General features: G+C 37.5%; 1 protein-coding gene and 1 long non-coding RNA gene across 5 annotated transcripts in view; one reads left to right on the top strand and one right to left on the bottom strand.

Moving 5' to 3' along the window:
* Positions 1-26,317, bottom strand: part of EPHA6 (EPH receptor A6) — an 889,565-nt gene that overhangs the window by 26,226 nt on the left and 837,022 nt on the right. For all 4 annotated transcript variants that reach the window (XM_025913797.2, XM_086675668.1, XM_086675669.1 and 1 more), the window contains one exon: positions 6,858-7,007. In XM_025913797.2, coding sequence (XP_025769582.2) covers positions 6,858-7,007 — 150 coding nt within the window. The remainder of the gene's footprint in view (positions 1-6,857; positions 7,008-26,317) is intronic.
* On the top strand, positions 7,822-24,711 carry LOC147577499 (uncharacterized). The gene is made up of 3 exons (XR_015255834.1): positions 7,822-8,027; positions 8,154-8,318; positions 24,626-24,711. It is a non-coding gene; the product is annotated as an uncharacterized LOC147577499 (long non-coding RNA).

Below are 26,317 nucleotides of genomic sequence, written 5' to 3' on the forward strand. Positions count from 1 at the left end.
TGAGATGATCCCTGATACTGGCTATCTGTTTGGGAAACTGAACTAGCTTAGTAGCATATGCCTAAATGATACCATACCCAGGAGACATTAGGGTTTCAAATTGCTTCAAGGAGACTTTTTTTTTTTTTTTTTTTTTTTATACGGCATTATGTCAAGGGAAAAACTAAAAACAAAACCAAACCCGACCCAAGACTCTGGTCTTGTGTTCAGATCATTAGTTTGAGCCAAGTCGCCTCTCATTTATGTGGCATTAGTTCTCCTCCCTACATATTAGCTCTGTGGGGATTTGGTTATTTAATGTTTCCTGCTGTTCATGTTTTGCTTCCATTTTCTTCTGTTAAGCACATTACACAGTGTAAGTGTTGGGAGAACTGCAGTGCCCTTGGTGTCTGTCATCTTCGGAACCTGCATAGCTCCTAGCATTACATTGTACTTCCACTGTATACTAAACAATTATTTTGAACTTGAATGAAAATAACATAAAAATTATCCAGCAGTATCATAAAAAAAAAGCTAGAAAACAGTAAGGAGCTGTGCACCTTCAATGTACCTGTGACACGTTTCTGCTAGTAGGCTAAATTTGTCCATCATTAGAATTTGATTTTAAGCTACTGCTGTATATATTTTTGAGAAATGCTATAAAAATGGTACATTTCATAAATTTTTAATATCAAAACCCAGAACACTGCAGAAAAGATTTATAGTTCCAAACAACAGTGAGTCAATCTGCATTCTTTTGCTAACAGAAAACAATGAAAACACTTCTTGTATGACAGAGTGGCATACATAATTAAAGATGCTTTGATTTCGTTATGTAGAACTTCTGTGGTATAGAGATTTCTTTGAAAATTAGACTTGCACAGTATAGCTTGGGGGCAACTTGGTGGCTCAGTCAGTTGGGTGTCCAACTTGATTTCAGCTCAGGTCACCACCTCATCACAGTTCATGAGATTGAGCCCTGTGTTGGGCTCTGCGCTGACAGCATGGAACATGCTTGGGATTCTCTCTCTCCCTCTCTCTGCCCCTCCCCTGCTTTCTTGTGTACATGCTCTCCCTCTCAAAATAAATAAATAAACATAAAAAAAAAAAAAACCCATGCACTTTGGAGTAAGCAGGGGGCTTGAACTTCAGTTCTACCAACGCTAGTAACCTTGGGTAGGTTATTTAAACTTTCTAGAAAGCTTTAGTTATCTCACCTAGAAATGGGAGTAATAATAGGATTTATTTTAGATAGTTATTTTCAAGATTAAATGAGCCATAATCTAAAATACTTTCTCAGAAATGCAAGCTATGTTTATTACATTTGATTAATTAAATACCTTCTATGTACCTGGTGTTTTACAGACATTATCTCTAATTCTTTTGAATCCCGCAGTTGAGTATTCTGAATACTGTTACAGACAGTATCTCAAAAAGCTTAAACCACTTTCCTAAGATAACACAGCCAGTGAACTGTGGAGCTTGCATTTGAACCCAGATCTTTCCAGACTAAAACAGTGATTCTTCACTGGCTGTGATTTGTGTGCCCCATCTCTGACTGGAGACATTTTTGGTTATCATGTCTGGGAAGATGGTACTGACATCTGGTGAGTAGAGGCTGAGGACACTGCAAAACATCCTACAATGCACAAGGCAGTCCCCACAACAAAGAACTACTCAGCCCAACAGTCAGTATGTCAACAGTTCTGAGGTTGAAGAACCTTGCTCCAAAGCTCTCATGATCTTGCCAATATACCAGCTCCCTCACTAGAATACAATGATGCACTATGTTAATGTTTTAGTGCCCTTTGATACTACAATAAACAAAGTTGCTTTTGAAAACTATGTATACCAAAAAGGACACAACAGTCTATCTCTGGAGGTACAACTACTTTCCTTTGGGGACCTCCTCTCTCACTGGGTGTGATTATGTGGAAATTTCCAATCACAGTGCTCCACCCACCTCTAAAGGCACGGGCTGGTACATAAAGCTAGCTTGGCCAATCACAGCATCAATTTCCTTGGCATGGTTTTGGCTCAGGTTTGGGCAGGACCCTGACAGAGCCAACCAGAGTCGTCTCTGGGATTGGTGTATGAATTTTCACAGAGGAAAAATGTTTCATTCTGCTGAGGAGTCCTGAGCCCCAGAGTGTAAAGAATACAAGAAAGAGGACCTTTCGGTAGGAGAAAATGAGGTCCGTTGACCTAGGGAAGCATTAAAAATCCTGCACGGTCCTTGGGATTCAGCACCATTAAACCTTCTTAGTCTCATGAATGAAAAAAAATTTTTTTTTTTTTTTACTTAAGTTAATTTGGGTTGAGTTTTTGTCATTTAAAATCAAAAGAATGCTGAAAAATAGAGTATGCATACTTTTTTGGTATATTAAAAAAAAAAGAAAACCGTTCCATTCACACAGTGTTGTTTCTAATAAAAAAGAAGGCAGTATGATGACTACACTTGAGGAACGCACATTCTATTTGGGGACAGGGCTGAGATTTACAAATGTCAGAACTTCACTTCCTCATCTACATAGTGGCCTCCTTGAGAGCAGGAACTGGGTTTTCTAGTTCTCCATCCCCATACCACATGCACACCTGGGCCCAGTGACTGGCACATGTTTAATAAGTAACTACTGAATAGCTAAGCAGATGGCACCTGCTGTAATGTTTGTTAGGCCTTTTATGGACTAATCTTGTATACTCTGTTTTTTCTCAGTTCCTTTCCCTAATGTACAGTACCACTGACCTTTGGGAAACTCATTATATTATTCAGTAAAACAGATTCTACAAACTCAGAATTGCTCATTGTAATAAAATTTTCCAGGGTCTACAGAATAGAGGGACTATTTTATAAAAATGATCTGAAATTTCCTAAACTCATTTAAAATTGTAAAACATGTTAATATTCCGTATTTAACTAAGCCCATAGCTTAGTTAAACTAACCAAAATGTAGTAAAAACATAAAATATTCAAACAGAACATAGTTGGATTTTTATTGTCTAAAATATTACTTTCTTTATTTAAAATGCACCTTGGCAAACATAAGACTATACTTTGACCAAACGAATGAGAAATGCAGAACAAATAGAGAATAACCAACCAGTATTTGGAGAGGAGCAGGTGGGGAAGTTTTGATTAAGCTATTTCTGCTTCCAAACAGAAATCCTGGTTATAGGATCTGTCACAGATATGCTGACTTCCAATATGTTATGCTAAACAGAATTTCAAATCTTTACAGCAGCAGCAAAAAATAGTCACAAGATACATAAAGGATTTTAGCTCTTACCGCTTTCCCCTGGTCTTGTATTGATCTGAGGACCTCAAGAGTTTGAATCCTTCCCCCACCCACAACTTCTTGTCCTCCTATTTTTAGATTCTTGCTTGAATACTCTTTGGTAGCCACTCAAAGACTTTGAAAATTGCCCGCTTAGTTCCTATCTGGTCCTCAAAAAGCAGCCAAGCTCTGGGTGAAGGGAACATTCAGGTTCAGCCTTGTGCTCTGGGCATTGGCAATCGTGAACAAAGGAGAATGGCCTTAATGTCAGGAGTCTATTACTGGCTGCAGCAGCTTCTCCTGGTTCCAGATATACTCTTTGTGGCCAAATGAGGTTTAATAGACAGAATCATTCTCTAAATGGTCATCTTGGCCACAGGTAATCAATACACATGGCCAGAATGGCTGGGGAAGCTATTGGGCCAGCTCCAGGAAGGGAAGGGTTGACAACAGAGTTTGGAACTCTCTGGGCAACAATTAAGAACGGTTTACATGGTAGTCTATGTTGGAAATTACTTATTTGGACATTTTCCCCTCAGAGGCTACTCTCCTAAAAAATCTGTTTTGTGGTATGGTATCTTAAATTTATATCTACTCTGTTCTGTGGAAGTCCTATCTCATTCTTGGCACCCCACAGAGTTTCAGGAATGTCCGAAACCTCAGAAAAGAACAATTGGAATCATTCTTTTGCTGAGACAAGTATGATAATTTCTTCAGAGATTATGAAAATCATAACTTATTATCGCTGAAAGGGATATTAACAATCTAACCCAGTCTTTTTATTATATTTATTGGTCATGAAGCTGAGGCACTTTGAAAATTAAGTGACTTTCATGGTTAAATTATGGTCTACATAATAGATATGGTTACTAAATTGGTGGCACAGTGCACTTCAGCCGTTAGATGATAACCCGGGGGCAGGAAAAATAATGGAACGTCTCTTTATGTTTATTTATCTCATCTGATATAATAAAGATTATTTATAAATATTTAATAAGAATGGCTAATTATGACTTTTATGAACACATAGAAATGACTTCTATGAATGTATGTGGCAATATACATGTTGTATTCAAAATCAGTGCCCTAGAATTTTTTATCCTCTTTTCATGTTTTTCCCCAGAAACAGTGGTTATCATGTTAGATACTATATCTTTTACTTATGTACTTTGTTTACAGTGTATCTCCCTTCTGCTGGAATGTAAGTTCCATGAGGCAAGACATCACCAACCCTACATGGGGAGCTCTTTGGACTGTAAACCAAACCACCAAGAAAAGAAGCAGTTATTTCTTCTTCTCTTTTCCTTGCCCATGACTTATTCTAGAAGTTTATGAGCATGTGTTCTAATATTACCATTAAGTCACTTACTATAGGATTCTAAGGAAATCATGTTGCTTCTGTATGCCTCAGTTTCATAAGCAAGTTGGACTTGGGTTGGACTAGATAATCTTTTTGGTCCCTTCCAGGTATAACATTTGTTCCCTGTTCTATTTCTAGTTCCTAGAACAAAGAAAACACCCAATAAATGTTTTTAAATGAATAAATGAATATATTACTGGTACATAATGTGCAAACAAATATACGTATGTCAGCTGTGAATGCTCAAGAACTTTTTACCAGTGAGAATACATTATTTGTAATGTTTGGAGCCCTATCAGTTCAGCAGTTTTTGTTTGAAGCATGCTAGGGGGACTGGTTAAGGGTTAAATGGGGTACTAATGAAAGAGGGTACTTGAAGTGAGGGCTCTTCTGTTCAGTGAAGACTGTAATTCATCGGGAAAGGATTTTTTTATTCTAGAGATTTGTTTGAATGGCCTATTTTAGTCATGAGAAAGTAGGACAAGTAGGCAAGCATTATTTTGGGCTTAGAGTAGAGTAGGAACTATGGTGACTGAATCCAGGGCTTCCATTACCTTGGATAACAGGTTAAAAAAATGATTTCCTTTGGGGATCATAGGGGGCAAATTTCTGCTTCAGAGATTCATTTTTTTTAAAGTTTATTTATTTATTTTGAAAGAGAGAGAGAGAAAAAGCAGGGGAAGGGCAGAGAGAGACGGAGACAGAGGATCCAAAGCAGGCTCTATGCTGACAGCAGACAGCCTGACGTAGGGCTCAAACTCATGAACTGGGAGATCATGACCGGAGCTGAAGTCAGACTCTTAACTGACTGAGACACCCAGGTGTCCTTGATATTCAATTTTAAGAAGAACTGGGGAGGAGGTCACAAGTTGCTCCAAACAAGGTCCAGCAGCAGAGAAGAGCAATGACATCCTTTGAATAAAATTCCCAGAAGAATAGTAGACTGTAGCCTGGCCTGGATCCCAAAGTCTAAGTTTTGGGAGTAGAGCAGATGTTGCTTGTTATGGCACACTCTATACCTCAGGGCAGATGTTCTGCAGGACCTAGTCACATGGGCTGTTTTCATGATGTGCTTTGGAGGACAATGACTTAACAGTGTGTATGACCTCCAACCTGCTGCCATGTAGGTTTCTAGACCTGGCATTCTTCACAGAGTTGGTAGGCTCCCATAGGACTGAGCAGGACTCAGCTTCAAAAGTAACACTCTATGGCAGGGAGAAACAATAGCCATGGTGAGCTAATCAAAACTAAGTTTTCTCTATTCCTGGTATTAAAACTTTCTTTGTTGCTGGGTGAGTCCTTTAGATACTTGGACAACTTGAGTTTGGGATGGAGTAATGGGGTCTGATGTACGGAGGGACTGCCCAAGCAATTGGCTAGAAAAAACAAAAGAGATGTGAAAACTGTTTTACTCTGAGTGTGTTTAGAGATTTTCTACAGTTACATGGTGTTTTTTTTTTTTTTTCCTCTTTTTTTTTTAAACCTGTGAACATTCAGGATCACATTAGAGGTGATTTTCCATTAGTATTGTTTCAGAAACCATTAGATACTTTGGCAAGTGAGTGGACAAAGTCCAAGTTCTGAGATTGAAACGTGTGAAATTAACATATATTTTCAGTTCTGACAGTACACTTATTTGCATTGTCAGGGTACTTACATTCTCTGATTACTGTTTTTATCTCTTAGGAGGTCACAGAGAACTCTCCTGTTGTATAATATTATTAATCACCCAGGTAATCTTTATAGGTCAAACAGAAACAAAAGAAATTGCATAAAGGGTCACATATCTCAAAAGAACAATAGCAAATGTCATATTGATAATACTCTGCCTGAAAGAATTTGCTCTTTTTCTTCTAAAATATCTAGTTTAAATTAATTTCCTCTTTACAGTGGTGCATTGTACTGCCTTAAGGAAGAAAGGAAAGGTAAACATTATTCTTTGTTTTTTGTTACTTGTAGATCAAGACAGTTGCATTAGCGCAGTCATACTGCATTAAAGCAATGAATGTAGAAGTCTCAGATGTAATATGTGGACCAGGTACTCACATGACAAAGCCCATCAGCTGGTCCCTATGACACCCAGGACAGCTCAGAGTGAAAGGTTACTTAGCTTCTCAAACTCAGCCACAGACCCTGAACAGCTCTCAGGAAGATAAAGGCTAATCTGAGGGCAAAAGCATATTTGCTCCTCAGGGCTAATGTGTTTATACTTAAAAAATAAGTTTAACTATTGGGGCACTTACATCTTGATTAGACATTTCCCAATAAGGTCTCTCTCCGTAGGACATGACCTCCCACATGACAATGCCATAGCTCCATGCGTCACTTGCCGAGGAGAACTTTCTATAGGCAATAGCTTCTGGGGCTGTCCACCTTATCGGAATTTTCCCACCCTGGAAAACAAATTGGAGATTTCTCAGCTGGCTCACAAGTATATTAAAAAACCAAGTGGCAGTCCAATTAAATAGATTTTGTTAGAAAGATCTAAATACTGCATGATAGCATTGGCATTTTAAATAAAAGTAAGAGAACCAGAATAATGTTAAATGTCAGAAATATCTTTCCTATAATAATTATTCAGTGAAAACAACTTTAATGGGAAATAAGTCACACTTCAGAAATACTTTATTTCATTCATTAGAGAAATTTATTTTCACTTTAGATTCACACAATTAAACTCACTATCATGCCATTTGAAGAAAGTTCTGGATTATAGAACGTTAACACCAAATATCGTTCAGCATTCATTAAACACTATTACATGTATAAATAATAATGATAATACGTTCTAACTTAATTGAAGATAAACAGTTAAATACAGAACGGAGACATTCTCTGTAATTCAATGTTTATCAGAACTTTCTCTTTCCTTTTTATCTATGATTATATTTACTTCAAATTAAGAAATCCTTTAACATCATACAAGAGCACCTGAGAAGGATTATCTTTCTTTATGATACTTTAGGCTAGTTTATATTCTTGTTCTTCGGTGTTCAAGTTAACATTTGAACATGTTAAAGAGATAAAATTGCATGAATTTAATCTATATTGTTCAGGTATTAAAGTCGACTAATGTGTTATACTTATTTTTTTATCAACATTTATTACATTTTATCTCTCGAAACACTCTATAAATCCCTTTTTACTGTAATGACAAGAATAAAACAATTCATCCGTTTGAGTTACAATCTGAAATCTTTGCAGCGCGAAACAGCAAGCTGAGCGGAGGAGGGCGCCCTCGACGCCACTAGATGGCGGAAGAGAACGAGCTGCGCCCAGACCGCGGAGATGGCTTCTGCTGGCAACATAGATTTTTAAGTCAGAACGCACCTCGATGGAATTGTTTCATCATTATCAGCATTTCCAGGATCACATCATCTGATCCCCCACTGCGTTCAGAGTCTGATGTTAGGGTGAGTGGGGGTGGGAGGCAATAGTGGGTGCATTCATTGGCCCTTGAGGAAGTTAGGTCGAACATTTTTAAAGGTGAAGCCATGAATCGAGTAATCTAAACACTACTTTTTTTTTTTTTTTTTTAGTAATCTAAGCACTTACTCGAAAAGAGATTCATCCGAGAGGGGAATAATTAGGTTTACAAGGCAAATGAGAGCATTAACGGAATCCTCATTTTAAAGACCTGTAGCAAGGAAATGTTGAAGGAACCTTGGGGATAATACCTTGAATTCAATCCCCTGATTTTACAGGTGAGCAGACTGAGCCCAGGGTTTAGAGATTTAGAGATTCCTCTCAACATTATTAAATACATAATGTCTACTAATGTTATCATAGTAGTATTATGGGGTATCAATATAAAGATGTAAATACTTCAGCATGGGGAAAAAGTTGGACCAAACTAATTTTACTGGCCTTTCCAAATGAAGGCCAGGAAATTAAATTTACAAAGTTGGTGACAGTAGTTGAAGAGGGTGATGGGCAGAGGAAGCGAGTTTTAAGAGGAGGATTCATTTCTAAACCCAAAGTAGAGTTGCCAGATAAAATATAGGCCCCACTGTTACATCTGGATATCAGGTAAATAACAAATACTTTTTCTTTCTTCTTTTCTTAGTCTAAGCATGTCCCCATAAAGGAATACATTGTGTGTGTGTGTGTGTGTGTGTGTGTGTGTGTGTAGCTATGTCCAAGTATTTCATGAGACATTTATACTAAAAAAAAAAAAATGGTTTATCTGCAATTCAAATTGGACTGGGTATCCTATATATTTATTTACTAAACTGTGCAACCCTACCACAGAACATTAAAAAAAAATTCAGAAATGGAAGTACTGTAAATGATCCAACACATAAAATAGTATTCTGAAAAAACACCTTGCAGTCTGTACTTCATGAGGGGACCAAGGACACTCTGAGTTGTATTTGTGCACCAGCACTCCAGCAGCCTTTGTTTTATGGCATGTTTGTGGCTAAAGTCCCTGGGTCTCATGGCTCTGAATTTCAAAGCCACTTAAGTCAGGCTCAGGCTTGTTTCGAATATGAAGCCACATTTCCAGAGAATAAAGACCAAATCTGTAGAGCTAACTTCAGAACAGATGCAAGAGCAGCAGTCTCATTTGACATTTCTCATTCTGGATCTTTCTTTGTCTTTCTGGCAAAAAATACATAGAAATCTGCTGGCCCTACTAAATCTTTGTGAGTTCTATTAAGACAGGCCAATAAAAAAAAGTAGTTAACGGTTATTTTAGGTGCATTCACTTACTATTATTATTTTTAATGTTTATTTATATTTGAAACAGAAAGAGACAGAGTATGAGCTGGGGAGGGTCAGAGAGAGAGGGAGACACAGAATCTGAAGCAGGCTCTAGGATCTGAGCTATCAGCATAGAGCCCAATGTGAAGCTCAAACCCACAAACTGTAAGATCATGACCTGAGCTGAAGTAGGATGCCCAACCAACTGAGCCACCCAGACACTCCTAGGTGCATTAACTTATAAATGACATCTCATGTAAGTGAATCACATATAAATTTATATTTTGCATAAGCTGATATCACATATAAATGATAACTTTATCCCTTTCCTAAGAGTTTGTTTTTTTTCCTCAAGGAGAAGATATTACAGAATGCTTGATTAATAGCATTGCTATCTGTTATGAACTGAATTGTGTTTCCTCAAAGTTCACATTTTGAAGCCCTAAACCCCAATGTGACTGTATTTGGTGATAGGGCCTGTTAAGAGGTAATCAAAGTTCAATGAGGTCGTAAGGGCGGGCCCTACTTCAGTATGATTGCTGTCCTTATAAGAAGATGAAGAGATGCCAGATGTGTGCAGGCACAGGGGAAAGGCCATCGGAGGACACAGCAAGAATTTGTCCATCTACAGGTCAAGGAGAGAGACCTCAGGAGAAGCCACACCTGCCAACACTTAGATTTTGGATGTCCAGCCTCCAGAACTGTGAAAAATAAGTTTTTGTTGCTTGAGCCATCCAGTCCCTGGTATTTTGTTATGGCATCCCTAGCAGACCAATACGCTACCCCTATGAAAAACCAAAAATGTTTATCTAAGATAAACAACATTGCAAAATGGACAGCAAATCTTTATTTCAAATTCTATTCCAAATGTCATCTTGAAATGGGAAGTGTGAGCTAGAATAAATCTGAAAGATGAAATATCATCACAGAAGTTTTAATGTAGGAGATATAATTCTAATTAATAAAAACACATGGTAACATGAACCTGACAGTATGCACAAATTTCAGTAATTCTGAGCATATATGGGATGGAGATAAGGAAGCATTCAGATCTTTTTTTTTTTCTAGTGGCTGGATACAGACTGAATATAGTTGATCTCTAAGTGCAAGATACAGCTGAAAGGAAGAGGTCCTTAAGAGTAGCACATGGACTCTATCCCCTTTCCTACTTTAGAGGACACACAGAAGCTTAGTTCTCCCCCTCCACCTTTTTTTTTTTTTTTAATTGAGTGGACCAACAAACATTTGTGGTTTAATCCCAGCTACTTATTTTTGCCCATGATCTTGAATCATAGAGGTAATGCACTATGTTACTTTTTTCTCAAAGCATTAACCACCAGATGTTTGTTTCAGGTTTCAGGAATGAACAAATAGTACTTTAGATTTGAAATCACAATCATTGGAACATTACATATTGCTTTACCATATGTTTATGAGGGGGAAAAAAGTTACCGGTGATGCTAATCAAAATGATTGAATGTAACTCAAAAGACTTCTTATTTCCTAGTACCTGCCTTATCCAGCAAGCTTAATCACTTAGGGAACAAAGGAGAAACAAGAAGTAAGCAAACCGGATCTGGTTCACTATGGAAAGGGTTGTTAGCAAACCTTTTCTCTGCTTTAAAAGTCATATTCAGAGCTTAGTGTCTAAAGAGGGGTTATAGCAGGAAAAGTGCTGAAGAGGCAACCAGTAACCTTGTATACCTGTAAACCCCATACCTCCTGAGAGGAATTGCATTATAACTGTATTTAACATCTGAGGTTTAGAACCCAATCCTCTAATCTTCAGTGGAGGAGACAATCAATTGAAATATAGTGAGGTTACAAAGGCTTAATACTGAAACCAAATAGAAAACTTCTACTGAGAAACAAGAATACTTAAGACTCTCTCCATTTCTCATTCACTGGATTTGATGGTTATCTTAAAGGCAAATGGTTAGAATAGACAACGACCAGCCTGCAGATGTTTTTTTTTTTTTTTAATTTTCTTAATCTATCTCTGTAGTACGCACACTTCAATGAGTGTCAGAATTAAAACATATATACAATGCTTACAGATTAAGAAATTTCCAACAACAATTTTAAGTATTTCTCTTTATGGGCTGCACATTCTAAGTGAGATGAAACTCTTCTACAGTCCATTGTGTGACTTCGGGCAAGTCTTAACTCTGAGTCTTATATTTCAGATCTGCAAAATGAGGGGATTTGAATTAATGAGCATAAACTCGTAAATTACAGTGCGTTTTAATGATTTGCCTACAGTTTCTTGGCTACTGTTAAATTGTAAGTAGACAGGCCGTATGAGTTGGTACCTAGTCCACATAAACAGATAGCCTGATGACACACAGTACAGGAGACAAACACACTCTTGAGTCACATCCCAGGCCGATAATTAATGGTCACAGTGATCATCCTAACTCATACGGAAGAGTTTAAATAACTTAATCATTTTTAGTTTAAGAAGGTAACAGTATGAAAGTACATATTAGAAAGGTATGAAAATAGGACACTGACTTTTTTCCCTTTTTGTTTTTTACTTTTAATGGGTTAAAATACTCTTAATGAGCAACCACTGGTTATTTGGAAAACTCATTATGCGAATGATTACTGATGTCAGATGAAAGGGGCATTAATTTGTTTACTGAAAGATCATTTTACATTAAAATGTCTTGTCAGTGGGATTATCTGTGGCAAAGGTGGTCTGGTTTGGGGAATAATGGTGGAGGAATCGGCATTCTGGGGTCTTCTGCTTTAATTCAATATGGTGTCCTGGGAAGTCATAGCAAATTGCAGAAAGATCTCTCACACACTAGTTTACAGAAAATCCTCACTTGGGGGATATTCTCCTTTCTCTTAAGAATTACTGATCTTGAGAAGTGACTCTATCTCTGAACATCTCTTTCTAGTTTGTATTCCCCAACCAATAAATGATATTGTGTACAGCTACATTATATTGTGAAATTTCTAAAAACTACATCCCACACCCTCACGGAGTGATGTATACTTCCCTCCTTCATTGAGGTTTACTGACCTGTGGCAACTCTGCTGTTGTGTGGAGCTTTATCTTTTTCTGAAATATGGGGATAATATTTGTCCTTCCTTGAAGACTGAGGGCTATAATGGAATGAATTCATCTGTAGTCACAAAGGAGAGATCTACTTACATTTTGGTTTCTAGATAACATTTATGAAGTAGATTAAATGAGATAGTACACACGAAGCACCCAACATATAGTAGGCACTTGGGACACGTTTGTCTCCTTAATTTAGGTACTTAAAAGTCTCTTTTTTTGGACCTGCATGGTAACTGCAGCCCATGTCAGCATCCCAGTTCTCTCATCTGGAGTCACCAGCCCACCACCTGCAGTGCTAGGCTCAAGGGTGAGCTTCTCAAACAAAAGCTTTTAGGAGCCAGAGGCAACACATAAATTGTTGGTAGACAAGCTCTGACTCAGTCATTGTGATTCAGACATGCCTTGTCCAGTTTGAGGAAATCTGTCTATCTTGGTCCAGGGAGTTCTGTCTATGCCTACCTTCCTGCCACTGCACGACTGGTGTCCTTCCAAAACTGAGACATCTCTCATTCATCTTATTCTTTCATGGGTATAATTCTGTGGTTAAATGTTGGCAGCCAGATTTCTGCCTACAGCTGGATCTTCCTGATCATACTTTCTGGATTTCTTGCCTTTTGCTGAGTATTTCTCTTCTCTTTGTGGGTTGTGACACAATGGTTAAGATACAAACCTTTCGTCTTCACAAATGCACACATGGAATCACACACACACACATACACACGATTTTGCATCAGTATCATGTGATTTATACATGCCAGGTTGAGACACTCTTGCTGTAAGCAGAAGACCTTTTTTTGCATGGTATTTTAAAAATTAAGGCACTGACTGGTTCTTAATAGCCAATTTTTATAGAATGATAAGTGCTGCAGAAATTTATAGTAAATAGCATTGTTTTAGGCCATAAACATGAAACAACTATTTTCATACTTTACATAAGACAAAGACTTCCTAACAGTGTTTCTTGTGCCAGGCTTTCACTCCCTGTGCCAAGGGCCTTTGTGTGGGTATTCGCTGAGGTCTCAAGGTCTTGGATTTTACTGAATCTAAAGGTGACCAACTGTTTGGCCTTGAGCTGAAATGGGCTTGCAGTTAGGTTTTCTGTGGCTAAATTTTGTTTTTGTTTTCTTTTTCCCCCTATTGTCTCTAAATGCCTTTAGACAGGGTGTTGCCACTTCAGAGCACGACCATTCCACTCCACCATCTCACTAAGCCTTCCTCAGATGCACTTGCCTCATTTCCATTATCCTCCTGGCTTCTGTAGGCATTGCTGTCCCCCTCTCTCACTTGAACTTCAACCCGACCTCCCTCTTCTGATTATGAAAAGAACGATGATCTACTTTTGAAATTTACTTAAACCATATTTTTCATAAAGAATAGGACCAGATGAGAAATGATTTCAAATAAACATGAATAGCTAACTCACCAGCTTTGTTTTCTACTCTGTAAAAAAAAAAATCCTAACTATAGAAAGACGTTCTCGTTCTCCTTTTCCCCACATTATCTACCTGGAACTACACTACATTTTTATTCGTTGTCTAAATGCATAAACAGCTCAGTGAATGCTAATTTTTTTGTTCCCATAATAAAACAGTGCTTATTGTGCTATTCAAAGCCTCAGAAATTAGAATCCTTTTCACCTGCTTCCTCCTAAATTGCTCCTGAAAATAATTCACTGGCACCTATTTCTCAGTACTCTCTTTCGATGAGAACATAGGTGCTACATCATTAAGTGAATAACACTGTTATGGGGGACATCTGTTAAATTAGATTTTCTATGCCATCCTATAAGGCAGATAAAGTAGGACACAATGTTACTGTAATGTGCTAGAATTAAACACATGCTTTATTATGAGAATTGCCATTGTGTCTGAGTGTAGATAACTTAAATACCATTGACAGTATAGGTAATTTTTTTCAACACAACCTATCGTTCATTATGGCTTTGGGAATATACCGTATGGTAAGGTCCCAAGGGGATAGTGGATACTAACAGAGTTAAAAATCCTATCCCTACTCTTGCTGGAGAGTAGTAGTCTATATCTTTTCTTTCCATCCCTCTCCTTTTATTTTTCCTTTTAATCAAGCTGTACAGAAGACTAATTCCCACTCTGCTACCTCCCCAGTGTATTTTGACAAAGTTTCTTAAGCTTCTCACATATAGTTTTATGGCAAAGATCTATGGATATTAACACAGAAGTAATAGGTCTAAAAAGTGTACTGCATAAATCATAAGGGGGAGTAAAAGATTATTTTTGACCATTAATATTGGGATATTTATACATTAAATGCTAATATAATATGTAAAATAATACAATTCTTCATGTTTATAACACAAGTGTCTACAAAGCATTTTTATCTGAATGGCCTCAAATTAATGTATACTTTGCTTTCTTATCAGGTTGCCCTGTGAGAATAATACTAATGACAAGCAGTAATTAGTGCTTATGCCATCCATGATCCAATGCTATTTATTTGGGGAAAAATTCATATCCTGTCATTAGGAAAAGAGACTGCATAAAATGAAATATGTTTATTTTTATACTAGTATTATTTGCTAACCCTATTTGAAAACCCTATTCAAAAAGGACAGAGAAAGTGTATAGGACTCTAGAGCATACACAGTAGTGACCCTCATAAGTAAGGGGTGCTTACTTTGGAAGCAGAATGTGCAACATAGGAAGAGAAAGTGACAGTGGAGCCGAATGTATGACTTCTGATCCCTCTTTTTTCCCCCCACTAATTCATTGTGTGATCTTGGACAAGTTACAGATTCTCTGTCAATTGAGGGGGTTGGACTGTGTGATCTTGCAGCTCCAGTGAAGGTTTAATATTCTATGATTTGTTAATATGCTAAAACTCTAGTTAGAGTTAATACGCTGATAGTCTAGTTAGAAGGAACAACCTCCACTTCTGTGTAAGGAAACGTAGACAAAAAGGGTTAGTGCTGAGCTCCGTTGCTTCCTGCATCATTATTATGCCCACAGGCACTTTATACATTAAATCAGAGTCTTCCTGACAGACCCACAGTGTTCTGACTGAACATATATGAGAAGCAGGTCTTCTCTTACAGCTGTCGCATGAAGTGTTGTGATACATCAGATCAGAGTGGCGCTGTGACCTCAAATTACCCATTGTCAGAAAGGCTAGCTCTGAGTGTAAGCCAAGGCGGGGAGACAAGATGACATGATGACATCTTTAGAGGCAGTCTGTTTGGAACCAAACACTGCACAAGTGAGGGCAAAATCTTCCGAAAGACTGAGGAAGCATTACTTTATGGAAAGGATGGGGCTGGGGGACTTATATTCAAAGGTGGGTAAGAACTTGAGAAAAGTCTGGAAGTACCTGGAGCTGGAAATACCAAAAAATGCTTGTACAAATAAATCTATCTAGAAAGCAGACTTTGGCTGAAAGAATTATTAAAATGCTAGTATTCTGAATAAGTTTTTTTTTTTTAATTTTTTTTTTCAACGTTTATTTATTTTTGAGACAGAGAGAGACAGAGCATGAACAGGGGAGGGGCAGAGAGAGAGGGAGACACAGAATCGGAAACCGGCTCCAGGCTCCGAGTCATCAGCCCAGAGCCTGACGCGGGGCTCGAACTCACGGACCGCGAGATCGTGACCTGGCTGAAGTCAGACGCTTAACCGACTGCGCCACCCAGGCGCCCCCTGAATAAGTTTTAACTCTGCGATAGACTGATTACAATTTGCCACAATTTATATAGATTTCTTACACCCTCAGCATTTTAGTTGAGGAAATCTACACAGTCAACCCTTTGTTCATTCCATTATTCCAACATGAAATGTTGTCTTGTCAACTTTTTCTTTAGTTCCTATTTTGCTCCTCATAAGAGCCTGCCTGTAACACCCACTGTCTGTGTTACATACCTTCTATGTACTATTATCTGGCTCTTTAAAATGTGGATGTAATGTTTTCTCAGAAAGGATATAAAAATCTTGGAGAGTCTTTTATTCTTCTTTGTAATCTACTTTAGAGTATTTAGCATGGTGCTATGATTATAATAGAATTTAATGATTATTGGCTGAGGGGATGACTGGATGAGATGAATTAGGCAAATGATGTAAAATGAAAAGTACAGTCTCAGAACCATACTGTATAAGTGGAATTCAAATTTTGCTTTTTTAGTTCCTTCTTAGTCATCATTATGAACTTGGTTAATGATAAGGAAAAGATGAAAGGAAAATTTCCCAATCTGAATTTTCAGTTCATAGAGAGCCTCACCCAGAAAGGCACGGAAGGTCACTGGTGGCTTTCACTTACTCATTCACTCATTCTCTTATTCTTTGGTCATTTTTTGTTTGTTTGTTTTAAACACATCTCACATGCCAGGTGCTTGAGTCACAAAGACATTCTCCTTGTCCTCAGGGAGATCATTTTACAGTAGGAGACACACCGACATAAACAAATAATGGAAGCACAGGGGGTAAGGGCTCTAACAGAAGTCCGTACTAGATTCATTTGACAGCAAAAAAGGAGGGTCAGCTGTTTGGGATGGCTATGAGGAGAAGCAGAAAGGTGACATAACAGAGGTAAGTTTTAGGTAGAGTTTAAAAGGAAAGTAGGAGTTTGACTAGTAAGACAAAGAGGCCAGGACATCTCTTCAGAGAGAACAGAGTTCACAGGCACAGCATTTTATAATTTGCTATGCATATGTCACTATTTCTTCATGCAAAATTATATACAATTGGTTTGATCGATTTTTTTTGTTTGTTTTCACTCTAATTTTGTTGTGGCTGAAAGATCTGAATCATGTGGTAAAAAGTGGTGTAAATAAGGTCTTTTAATTTTTTAAGTATAAAGGGATGACAGGGATCCTAAATCTCTTTTTTGACCTTTTCTACTAAATGTCTAATAAAAAAATTAAATTACTTTTATTTCTTGCAGAATCACCTGCAGTGTGTGCGATCATGTATCATACCAAGCAGGTTGAAAGGTCTAATTTTACTTGCATAACATATTCACAGTTTTATAGAAGATTTTCCCAGTGAATAAATTTTGGAGAAGCAATGCTTGTAAAATAAGCTTCCAGCTTGTTTTGCTCAGGCTTAAGTATACCACTTGGGTTCTGACGCCTTGTTCATTGTGGACAGCAGAGGGCTCTGGAGGACATCTCTGGAATGCCAAATGACAGAATCTGGATGTATTTGGCTGCAGGTAGAATGAAGAAAGAAACTATACCATCTTCAAATATCACAAGTCAATGGCAAAGTTTTAAATAAAAGAGGGCCTATCTAATAGTGGGGTGGGGTCTTTTAAGAGATCAACCTGTATTTCTATGCTTTGAAGGTTTCCTGGCTCTTTCTTATTTCACTTTGTACCTTCTTCTCGATTTGTTCTTTTCCTTTTGTTCTCTACTGTTTTGTTTTCTTTCACTCTGTTCTTGCTAATAAATGTTTGTTGTGTGTATAGAATATAAGTTCCCTCAGGCAGGGATTTTGTTTGCTTGGTTCTTTTCTGTTTTCTCAGAGCTTAGAAATGAGTCTGAGCATAATAGGTACTCAGTTAATGTCAGTTATAGGAATATTGGAAACAGCATAAGATCGTGACAGTATTTATTGTTTAATGGATGATAATGATACATAATAAGTGATGCTATGAAATGTGATAGATGCCATGGTAGGGGAGGTCAGAAAATGCTTCTAAAAGAAAATGATGTCTAGGCTTGGACCTTAGGGAAGATTGGAGTTAGACCAATAAAAGAAGTGTGAGAAAGGAGATCAGGGATGGAGTAGGAAAGACTGGTCTAGGTAGAAAGAACAGGTACAAAAGAGAAATCATAACAGATTTAGAGGTACTGACAGAAGTTGCAATTGAGAATAGAGTGTGAGGTGAGGGAGTGGGGAGAGACAGAGGCTAGAGAAGCAAGCAGCAAGCAGAATCATGAAGGGCTTCCTAATGCATTTAAAGAATTTGGACCTTTTCTCATGGCAGTGGAAAACCACTGAAAAGCTTCAAGCAATAGGGTGATAAAACCAAGGATTTTACTGCTTTTTTAGATCACGTTGGCTGCATTGTGGATTGCTGATGGGGGCTTAGGGGACAAATACAGGGAAGAGTAGAAGCAGGAAAATCTTGCCATGTCTAGAGAGTTAGTAACATTATTTAATAATTCTGTAATAGTCACACATGACAGCACATTTTAATACATTAAAAACACTTATTTCAATTCCTCTGATTAGATAGTTGCCTTATTCCAGAGAAGAATGCGATGACATTTACTCTGTTTAACATGTCTAAATGGAGAATTCAATCAATCATGTAAACAAAGTTAAAGGAGGAATAGTCCCAAACACTAATTTTGGAAAATTCTCTTCTCAAGGACTCTCATGTGCTGTCGAAGCATTGTTTACATACATTTTACATTTATATATTAGAACAAATCCCCTAAGGACCTGTTAATTAGAAAGATTTCTTATAATATTTAAAATTAATAATTCCGGGGGCGCCTGGGTGGCGCAGTTGGTTAAGCGTCCGACTTCAGCCAGGTCACGATCTCGCGGTCCGTGAGTTCGAGCCCCGCGTCAGGCTCTGGGCTGATGGCTCAGAGCCTGGAGCCTGTTTCCAATTCTGTGTCTCCCTCTCTCTCTGCCCCTCCCCTGTTCATGCTCTGTCTCTCTCTGTCCCAAAAATAAATAAACATTGAAAAAAAAATTAAAAAAATAAAATAAAATTAATAATTCCGTGTTGAAAAACAATTAATCTTTTACCTTCTCCCACTTAATCCGTAATAATTTTTGTATGATTTATTTATGAAATTTATAGTTTAAGTAGTTTACCTAACAGGGAAGAAGGACAAGTGTTCAACTTTTTTTTTTCTTTCTTGCTTTCTCACATATATATGTGAAGTGGGTAGAAGAAAGAAAATTCATTCAGAAAGGTTGTTTTTCACTGTTGTCATTTATGAAATTCTATAGGATCAATTTTTAGTTGTTTATCCCCCTCTGAAAACAAATTTGCTCAGGGAAAAGGACTTCGTATGGGCTCAATATTACACTGCAGAGAATTCAACCCAAGGTCAAGTTGCTGAAGCAATTCAAGGAATCAAAAACAGCAGTTATGCTTACCATAAGCTTCATCCATTATTTAAGCACAAAAGGAGATAATTTATTTAATTGTGTTTTTGACATGGTGCTTTTCATCTATACCTTGAATCTAATATATATATATATATATATATATATATATATATATTTTTTTTTTTTTTTTTTTAGTTCACTGGTGATTTTAAAGCCAGTGTTGGCTGGAAAGCTTTATGTAATGTGCAAGTTGCTATGCATTCAGTTCTGCTTGTCATATTATTGCTCTAAGTAAAACATCTTTCACAGCATTAAACTTGTTCTCGTATCTTGCTGGTAAACAAAACTGAACTTAAAGCAGAGCCCAGAGAATTCAGGAAGAAAAAAAAATAGGTCTAGTTGTAGAAAAATACCTGAGATGTTAAACCCAATATACTTTTTAAAAAATAGCATTCTAATTTGCAGGAAACTGCCTTTCATTTGAGGAAGGCTATATTTATATTTTTCATTTGAAACATGAGTTTGGTCATCTCCAGTTAGTCTTGGGTGGACATTTGCTAGCAGTCCACAACCAGAACCATTTGGCCCAGTTTTACATTATTGACAGGCTCTTCCCAAATGGCTTTTTTCTGGAATCTAGAGGAAGTTGCATGTCAGCGTTGTAGTGCATTAGTGTTGCTGTCAGCAATGCTTCCCCAGGGCTGTCTGCTTTCTGCCTGACTTCAGCCACTGCTGTCAATCTTTCAGTTTCACATACCCTCAAATGGTCCCACCCTCCCTTGCCTATATCTCTTAGCAAAGAAAGATGAACTTTCTTAATTTAAGGAGAATGAGACATATTTAGTACAGTGAGTCCCTGTGTTGTTGATGATACAATGGGGATAATAGCCTAAATGTATTAGACTTGGATTTACTTATTTAGGATTTTTGTTTGTTTGTTCGAAGAGGAAAACCTAGAAATTTTAATAGTTCGCTCTTTTAAATGAAGTTCACTCTAAAATAATTTGATTCAGTCAACCCATGGGAGTTGAAGCCAGAATGACTTGCATGCCACCTTCTAAAAGTATAAACATTGGGATTACAATGGTTGGGACGACAATGAGAAGGAAAATAGTGATTAGCTTTCTGTATCCATAATAGGACAGAAAATGCTAAAAATGATAATTATTAGGCCATTATAATAAGAACTATATTACATTTAAAATAAATGGAAAAAAACCTACTTTGAAAAGTTTCTCTCTTTTATACTTATAAGTCAGGGTTCTTATGGTTTAAATTTTTGCTGAAACATGCTGCAACTTGGAAGCATCATATCTCTAAGAAAATTCAAAACTCCACACTTTTATCCCTTTTCTAGATGCTCATCTACTTTGACCAGATGCTTACTTTCCAGAAGTATTATGGAATTCAAACATTGCACCCATCTTTTTAATAAAACTTTCTCCTTCTGTCCAATGGGAACTTCCAGTAAGGAATAAAAAAAAAAATCCTCATTAGTATTTCCCTTGTACCAAATCACTTCAGCAGTAAAGGAGAAAAAGTTCTTCCTCTATTCTAATACATTGATCTTCACAAAGTTTGAAAGATAATAAAATGTCTGATAAAAATGCATAGCTTTGACCCTTAAAATCTGTGTAAGTAAAGGGGGAGTGAACATTTCTGAATGCTAAAATCTGTACTACAATCATATTTTCTTGGCAGGCTGATTTAAAGAGCTCTATGTGACAGTCAAGTGATACTAGCCTTGACAGTACAACTGGGTGAAAAAGATTCAGATCTGTTTTTATATTTAATTGGAGTGTAAGGGTCAGACTGTCAGAGCAGGATACTTTTGCCAGTTGTCAGAGGCTACCTTGGAGAACACTAAATTAGAAATGCAGATACCTGACATTATTTTCAACCTGGCACCCAATTTATAAATTTGGGGAAATGGCTACATACCTGTATACATTATTTCTATCATCTATGGTTTAAGGAATTGATTGCATTACACTTGATGGGGGGTGGAAAGGAAGAAGGAAGGGATTACAGGTGAATGTGAGTGTGAAATAAGTACAACCCATACTGCACAATGGTCCAGAAGGTAGGTAATGATTATTGGACAAATTTATAGAGTAATATTAAATTAAAATGAAAATGTGTACATCTATGTACACATACATATATATTCCATGATCATGAGAAATATGTTCAAGTAGAGATATGTTAGAGTAGACTATCAAAACCAATAAATTGTACAATGTTTGTATTTGTTGCTAGTCTGAAATACGCATTGGATATCAGATATAAGTGCTTAGTACATTTTACTGAAAGAACACAGTATTCTAATTCAGGAAAGTTAGTAATTAAAAGACTCGTCTGGCCATTTAATCTGACTCCCTGCCCCCACACTCCTCTAATCTCTCCAAGAAGGAATACCTAGCTATCACTGGTACACTAAGCTCTTTCTTATGCTCAGGGGCTGCTACTCCTCCTAGACAGGGAGCCCCTCACAGTGTAAGACTCAAAACTGAATAAGCCTTGTGGGTGTCCTCCTTGTTCATTAGGTCCTGCTTGCTTATTTGAGATCAACCCCTGTCCAGTTCTCATACGTAGATATTTGCCATGCTCCTATCTAGTGTATAGGTCTCATCAGAATAAAGTGATACTAGAATTTTTGATTGTGAGATCCATAAACTTTGGCATAGAATGTTTGCCTTCTTGGACTACCATTCATTATCTGCTACCCAATGCTCTGGATACTGTGCCTCGCCCACCAACAGGAAAACCCTTTTCTTCATCTTCTGACACAACCCACCTGTTTCCTGGTCTTTGTCCTGTGATGTAGCCTAACATTCTACTCCTTTCTAGTGGCTTTTCCATTCTTCTTCCTGCTGTATTAGGACTAGCCTGCTCTTGTCTACCACTGATGGAATGCTGGCTCTGAATACCCATATCTTTTCAGAATTATATATCTAAAAATCCAATGGTTGTAGTTGGCTTATAACATTCAGTACTGAATATTTTGTGATATTGAAGGAAATTTTATAAATAATATACCTAAATATGTGTACATCATAAATGTGTGTTGTGTATGTGTATATTTCTTCTTCCTCTATACCCTACACCCTAGATGTTGTCGTATCTTAAAAAGGAGATGGCTCATTCCTAGTGGGCTTGACTTTTGATTCTGTTCATCTGAGTTAAAGTTGACTTCCTAAAAGTCATACAAACATTAAGGAACGTGTCAGTTTCCATTAGCCTCATCTGCCTCTTGGACCAGGCTGCCATCCCTGAGCTCTGACTGGGCACTTGCCTTGGGAATGCCGAGTTCACCTCCACTCATTCAGGTCCATTAGCTATGGGCTCAGAATTTGTCACTTCCATCATTTCTGGACTTGATCTACCACACAGCTGAATGTGAAAGTTGGCATATCATGTGGTCATTAAGGTGCCAGTCCATTCAACTTGGAAACAAGGGGGAATTAACTCACAATTCCACAATCACTGGCCACTGGGAAACCAGAGATGGGAGGGAGTTGCACAGAGAAATCCCTCTTTCTCCCCTTTTCCCCATAAATGATTTCAAAGCATGCTTTCTCCATACAGCCCATTTGGAGAAGTTCTGCATGGTTATTGGACACATCTCTCAACTACTGTGTTTTTGTGGCCCATGTAAAGCAGGAGCAAGTACCACTAGGTTGTGATATTGCTTTACCTTCTTCCATTTTTCCTTAGTCTAGATGCCCTGCTTTTGTACATCCCAAAGAAAGCTTCATCATTTTGAATTCCTTTCCGGGGCTCTGTTTTCTAGGGAACCTGGGCTAACACAGTTGTCACAGAATCAATATTTCTGCCACCCTTGAAAATTCAGCGTATTTATTCTAGTCATATGCAAGTTTAGAAAAAAATATATTTAGTTAAATGCTTATCTGAACACGTTATAGAAAATTGTTGCATAAGAGAAATAGAAGCAAAAAGAAATTACTTTCCATATGTTTTCTAGACATTTTTTGGTCTTTCTCTGAGGCACAGTTTATTCTTCTAGTCCTTGTGTTCTTGCTGAGCTCAGTTGGACTTGGAAGTGCATATCAGGATCTTTTTTGTGTGTCCTATATTTCTCTATTTATTATCTTGGGGCAGTAAAACATAGAGGTTAAGAGCAAGGCTCTTAGGTCACACTGCTTAGACCAAATCCTTCCTCTGCTATTTAGGAGCTCTGGGCCTTTTGGCAAACTACCTTACCTCGCCATACCTCAATTTCCTCACCTGTAAAGTGGAGATAATCTTAGTATCTTATGGGACTGTGTTGTGGATTAAAGAAGAGAACGTATCCAAAATGCTTGCAACAGTGCTTAGCTCATATAAGAGTGATAATTAATATTATTTCTTTTATATTTAGTCTCTGTGCTAAAATCGTAGAATATACTCAGGAAAAAAATGTCTGTCATTTCAAAATGGGAAACGATGTGCTACCCATGTTCTATATTTATCTCCACCAAGAGGAATGGCATCATTGTGTTTGTTGCTAATTGTAAGAATCCGCTGGGAGGAGGGGGGATAAAACGGTTCTCCCGTGGAACACCCTGAAGTCTAGGCTCTCAGAATCTACTTTCCTATATACACATGGATGTTCTCCTCCACAGTGACTAATGTTTCTTTTTTGGACACCACATATGTCAGAATTCTGGGAATTTGATCCTGTTTGACAACCAACCATGGCATTTTCCTTATTCGCTGTGTAATGCTAGGTCACTGAAACTTTTTAACTCACTCTGCGTATCTGTAAATGGAAGATAATAATTCCTCACAGACTTATTTACTTATCATGAAGCACTTATTGTCAGCCACTAGGCTAGGACCTGTGGACACAAAGATAAATAAGGCATAGATCCTGTACTCAGCTTACTTATTACGAATAAAAACAGTTGCTACCAGTTTTAGACAAAGAAAATAGAGGTCAGAAAAGGCATGAAAACTGTCCAGGGCAACATGGCCAACAAAAATGCCACATCTAAGAATTGGATACAGGCCTCTGCCCTCAAATCAGTGCTTTTCCTATGATATAATAATACTGCTCTACTTTTGTCAAAATTCAATAAAGTATTGTGGATAAAGTATTCTATAAATGTAAAGAGCTTTACGTATTAATTATATAGTGTTATTATCTTGAAATGTACTGTTTCACTTATTTAAGCACTAGAATTTTCTCTTTCAGCTTTTAAGTGGAAGTACATTTCCCACAAGGAAGAGGAAGTTTTAGGTGGCAAACACAGTTTCACAAAAAGCCTTCATGTCAACAATTCGACAATTGTTGTTGTTGTTATTTGTTTTTTCTTAAGACAATGACTATTTCTTTAATAATAGATAAATAAAACAAACATGCACTGGATATTTTTAATAGTTTACTTTAATCTTAAAATTTCATTAATAATTTATTTCAATTAACATGCCAATAAAACTAAGACCAGGCACAGTATATAAGAGGGAGAATCCTCATTCAACTTGTTTTGGGGTGTTCTTGGGAAGTTTTATACTTCTATTTTTAAATTTTTTTTAAGTTTATTTATTTTGAGAGAGAGAGAGTGAGAGAAGGGCAGGGGAAGACAGTGAGAGAGAGAGAGAGAGAGAGAGAGAGAGAGAGAGAGAGAGAGAGAATCCCAAGGAGGCTCTACGCCATCAGCACAGAGACGGACATGGGACTCAAACTCACGAACCTTGAGATCCTGAGCTGAGCTGAAACCAAGAGTTGGACACTTAAACAACTGAGCCACCCAGATGTCGCTGGTATTGGCAAGTTTTAAATGGAAGCAGTTTGGGGAGGAGAGCTGGCAGCACCCTAATATGTAGGAGAGATTGGCACAATGATCGCTGGATGCAGACTGCCCCACATTCTGCCGGCTCAGTCAGGGATATTAGATACCTTGGAAATTGATAACACACCTCCAAACCAAATTGCACACTGACAGGTTGTTACCAGCTTCATCATGACCTAACCAGTGGATCCCCGGAAGCAGTCTAGAACAGGCTACCCTATTGAAATTGCACATATAAATCAGCTGAAGTAAAAACTCTTTTCATGACCCTGAAACATTTCTTGAGGTCTGCAACACATACATCTTTTAAGGTTTTTACTACTGACAGGGGGACATACCCACTCATTCCTAGAAGTCATACACTCTCGTATCCTTGTCTTTTAGGTGACAGAAAATAGCCTTTATTTTTGAAAAAGAATGTTATAATTTCTGTCCCTTTCTGTTTCAATTTTAGCTGAGGCCCAAAAAGGCCAAGGAGGAAAAAAAAAAAAAAAGTACGTGGTAAGTATTCTACATTACAAACCTCTCTTACATTATTACACACTTGAAATGGAGATTAGAAGCAAAAAGATAAAATAAAATAAAATAAAATAAAATAAAATAAAATAAAATAAAATAAAATAAAATAAAATAAAATAAAAGCAATGGTTTTAGGACTTGTTTCTCAGTACCTAGATCACTGAGGTGGAAAAAGCTGGTATGGAAATAATTACTTTTGGAGAATATAGTTGGTATGTTATGGCAACTCTCTTGTCAAATCTAATGAGGGGCTTTGACAGGAACACAGAGAATTTTTCTTTGCCATTGGAGTTAGGGAGAGTACAGGGCACTTGCTTTGAGTCCATGCCTGGAAAAGCTTAAAGGTGAGACACTGGTTGGTTGGTACCTGTTTTAATGAGAGAACATTGGTATGCCATTCTAAAGCTCAATTTAGTATTTGGTGCTAATACTAAATCTGTAATTTAATGTCATTGTTAAAAGCATGCATAATAAAGCTGTGACCACCAAGTCTTGAGTCTTGGCTCTCATCTCCGGGCCTTGTACCATTGGGTAAATCCATCTCCCTAGGCCTCAGTTTCTTCAACTGTAAACTG

Source organism: Puma concolor, chromosome C2 (genome assembly GCF_028749965.1).
Source record: "Puma concolor isolate L17-30 chromosome C2, mPumCon1.1.hap2, whole genome shotgun sequence".
Lineage (NCBI taxonomy): Eukaryota > Metazoa > Chordata > Mammalia > Carnivora > Felidae > Puma > Puma concolor.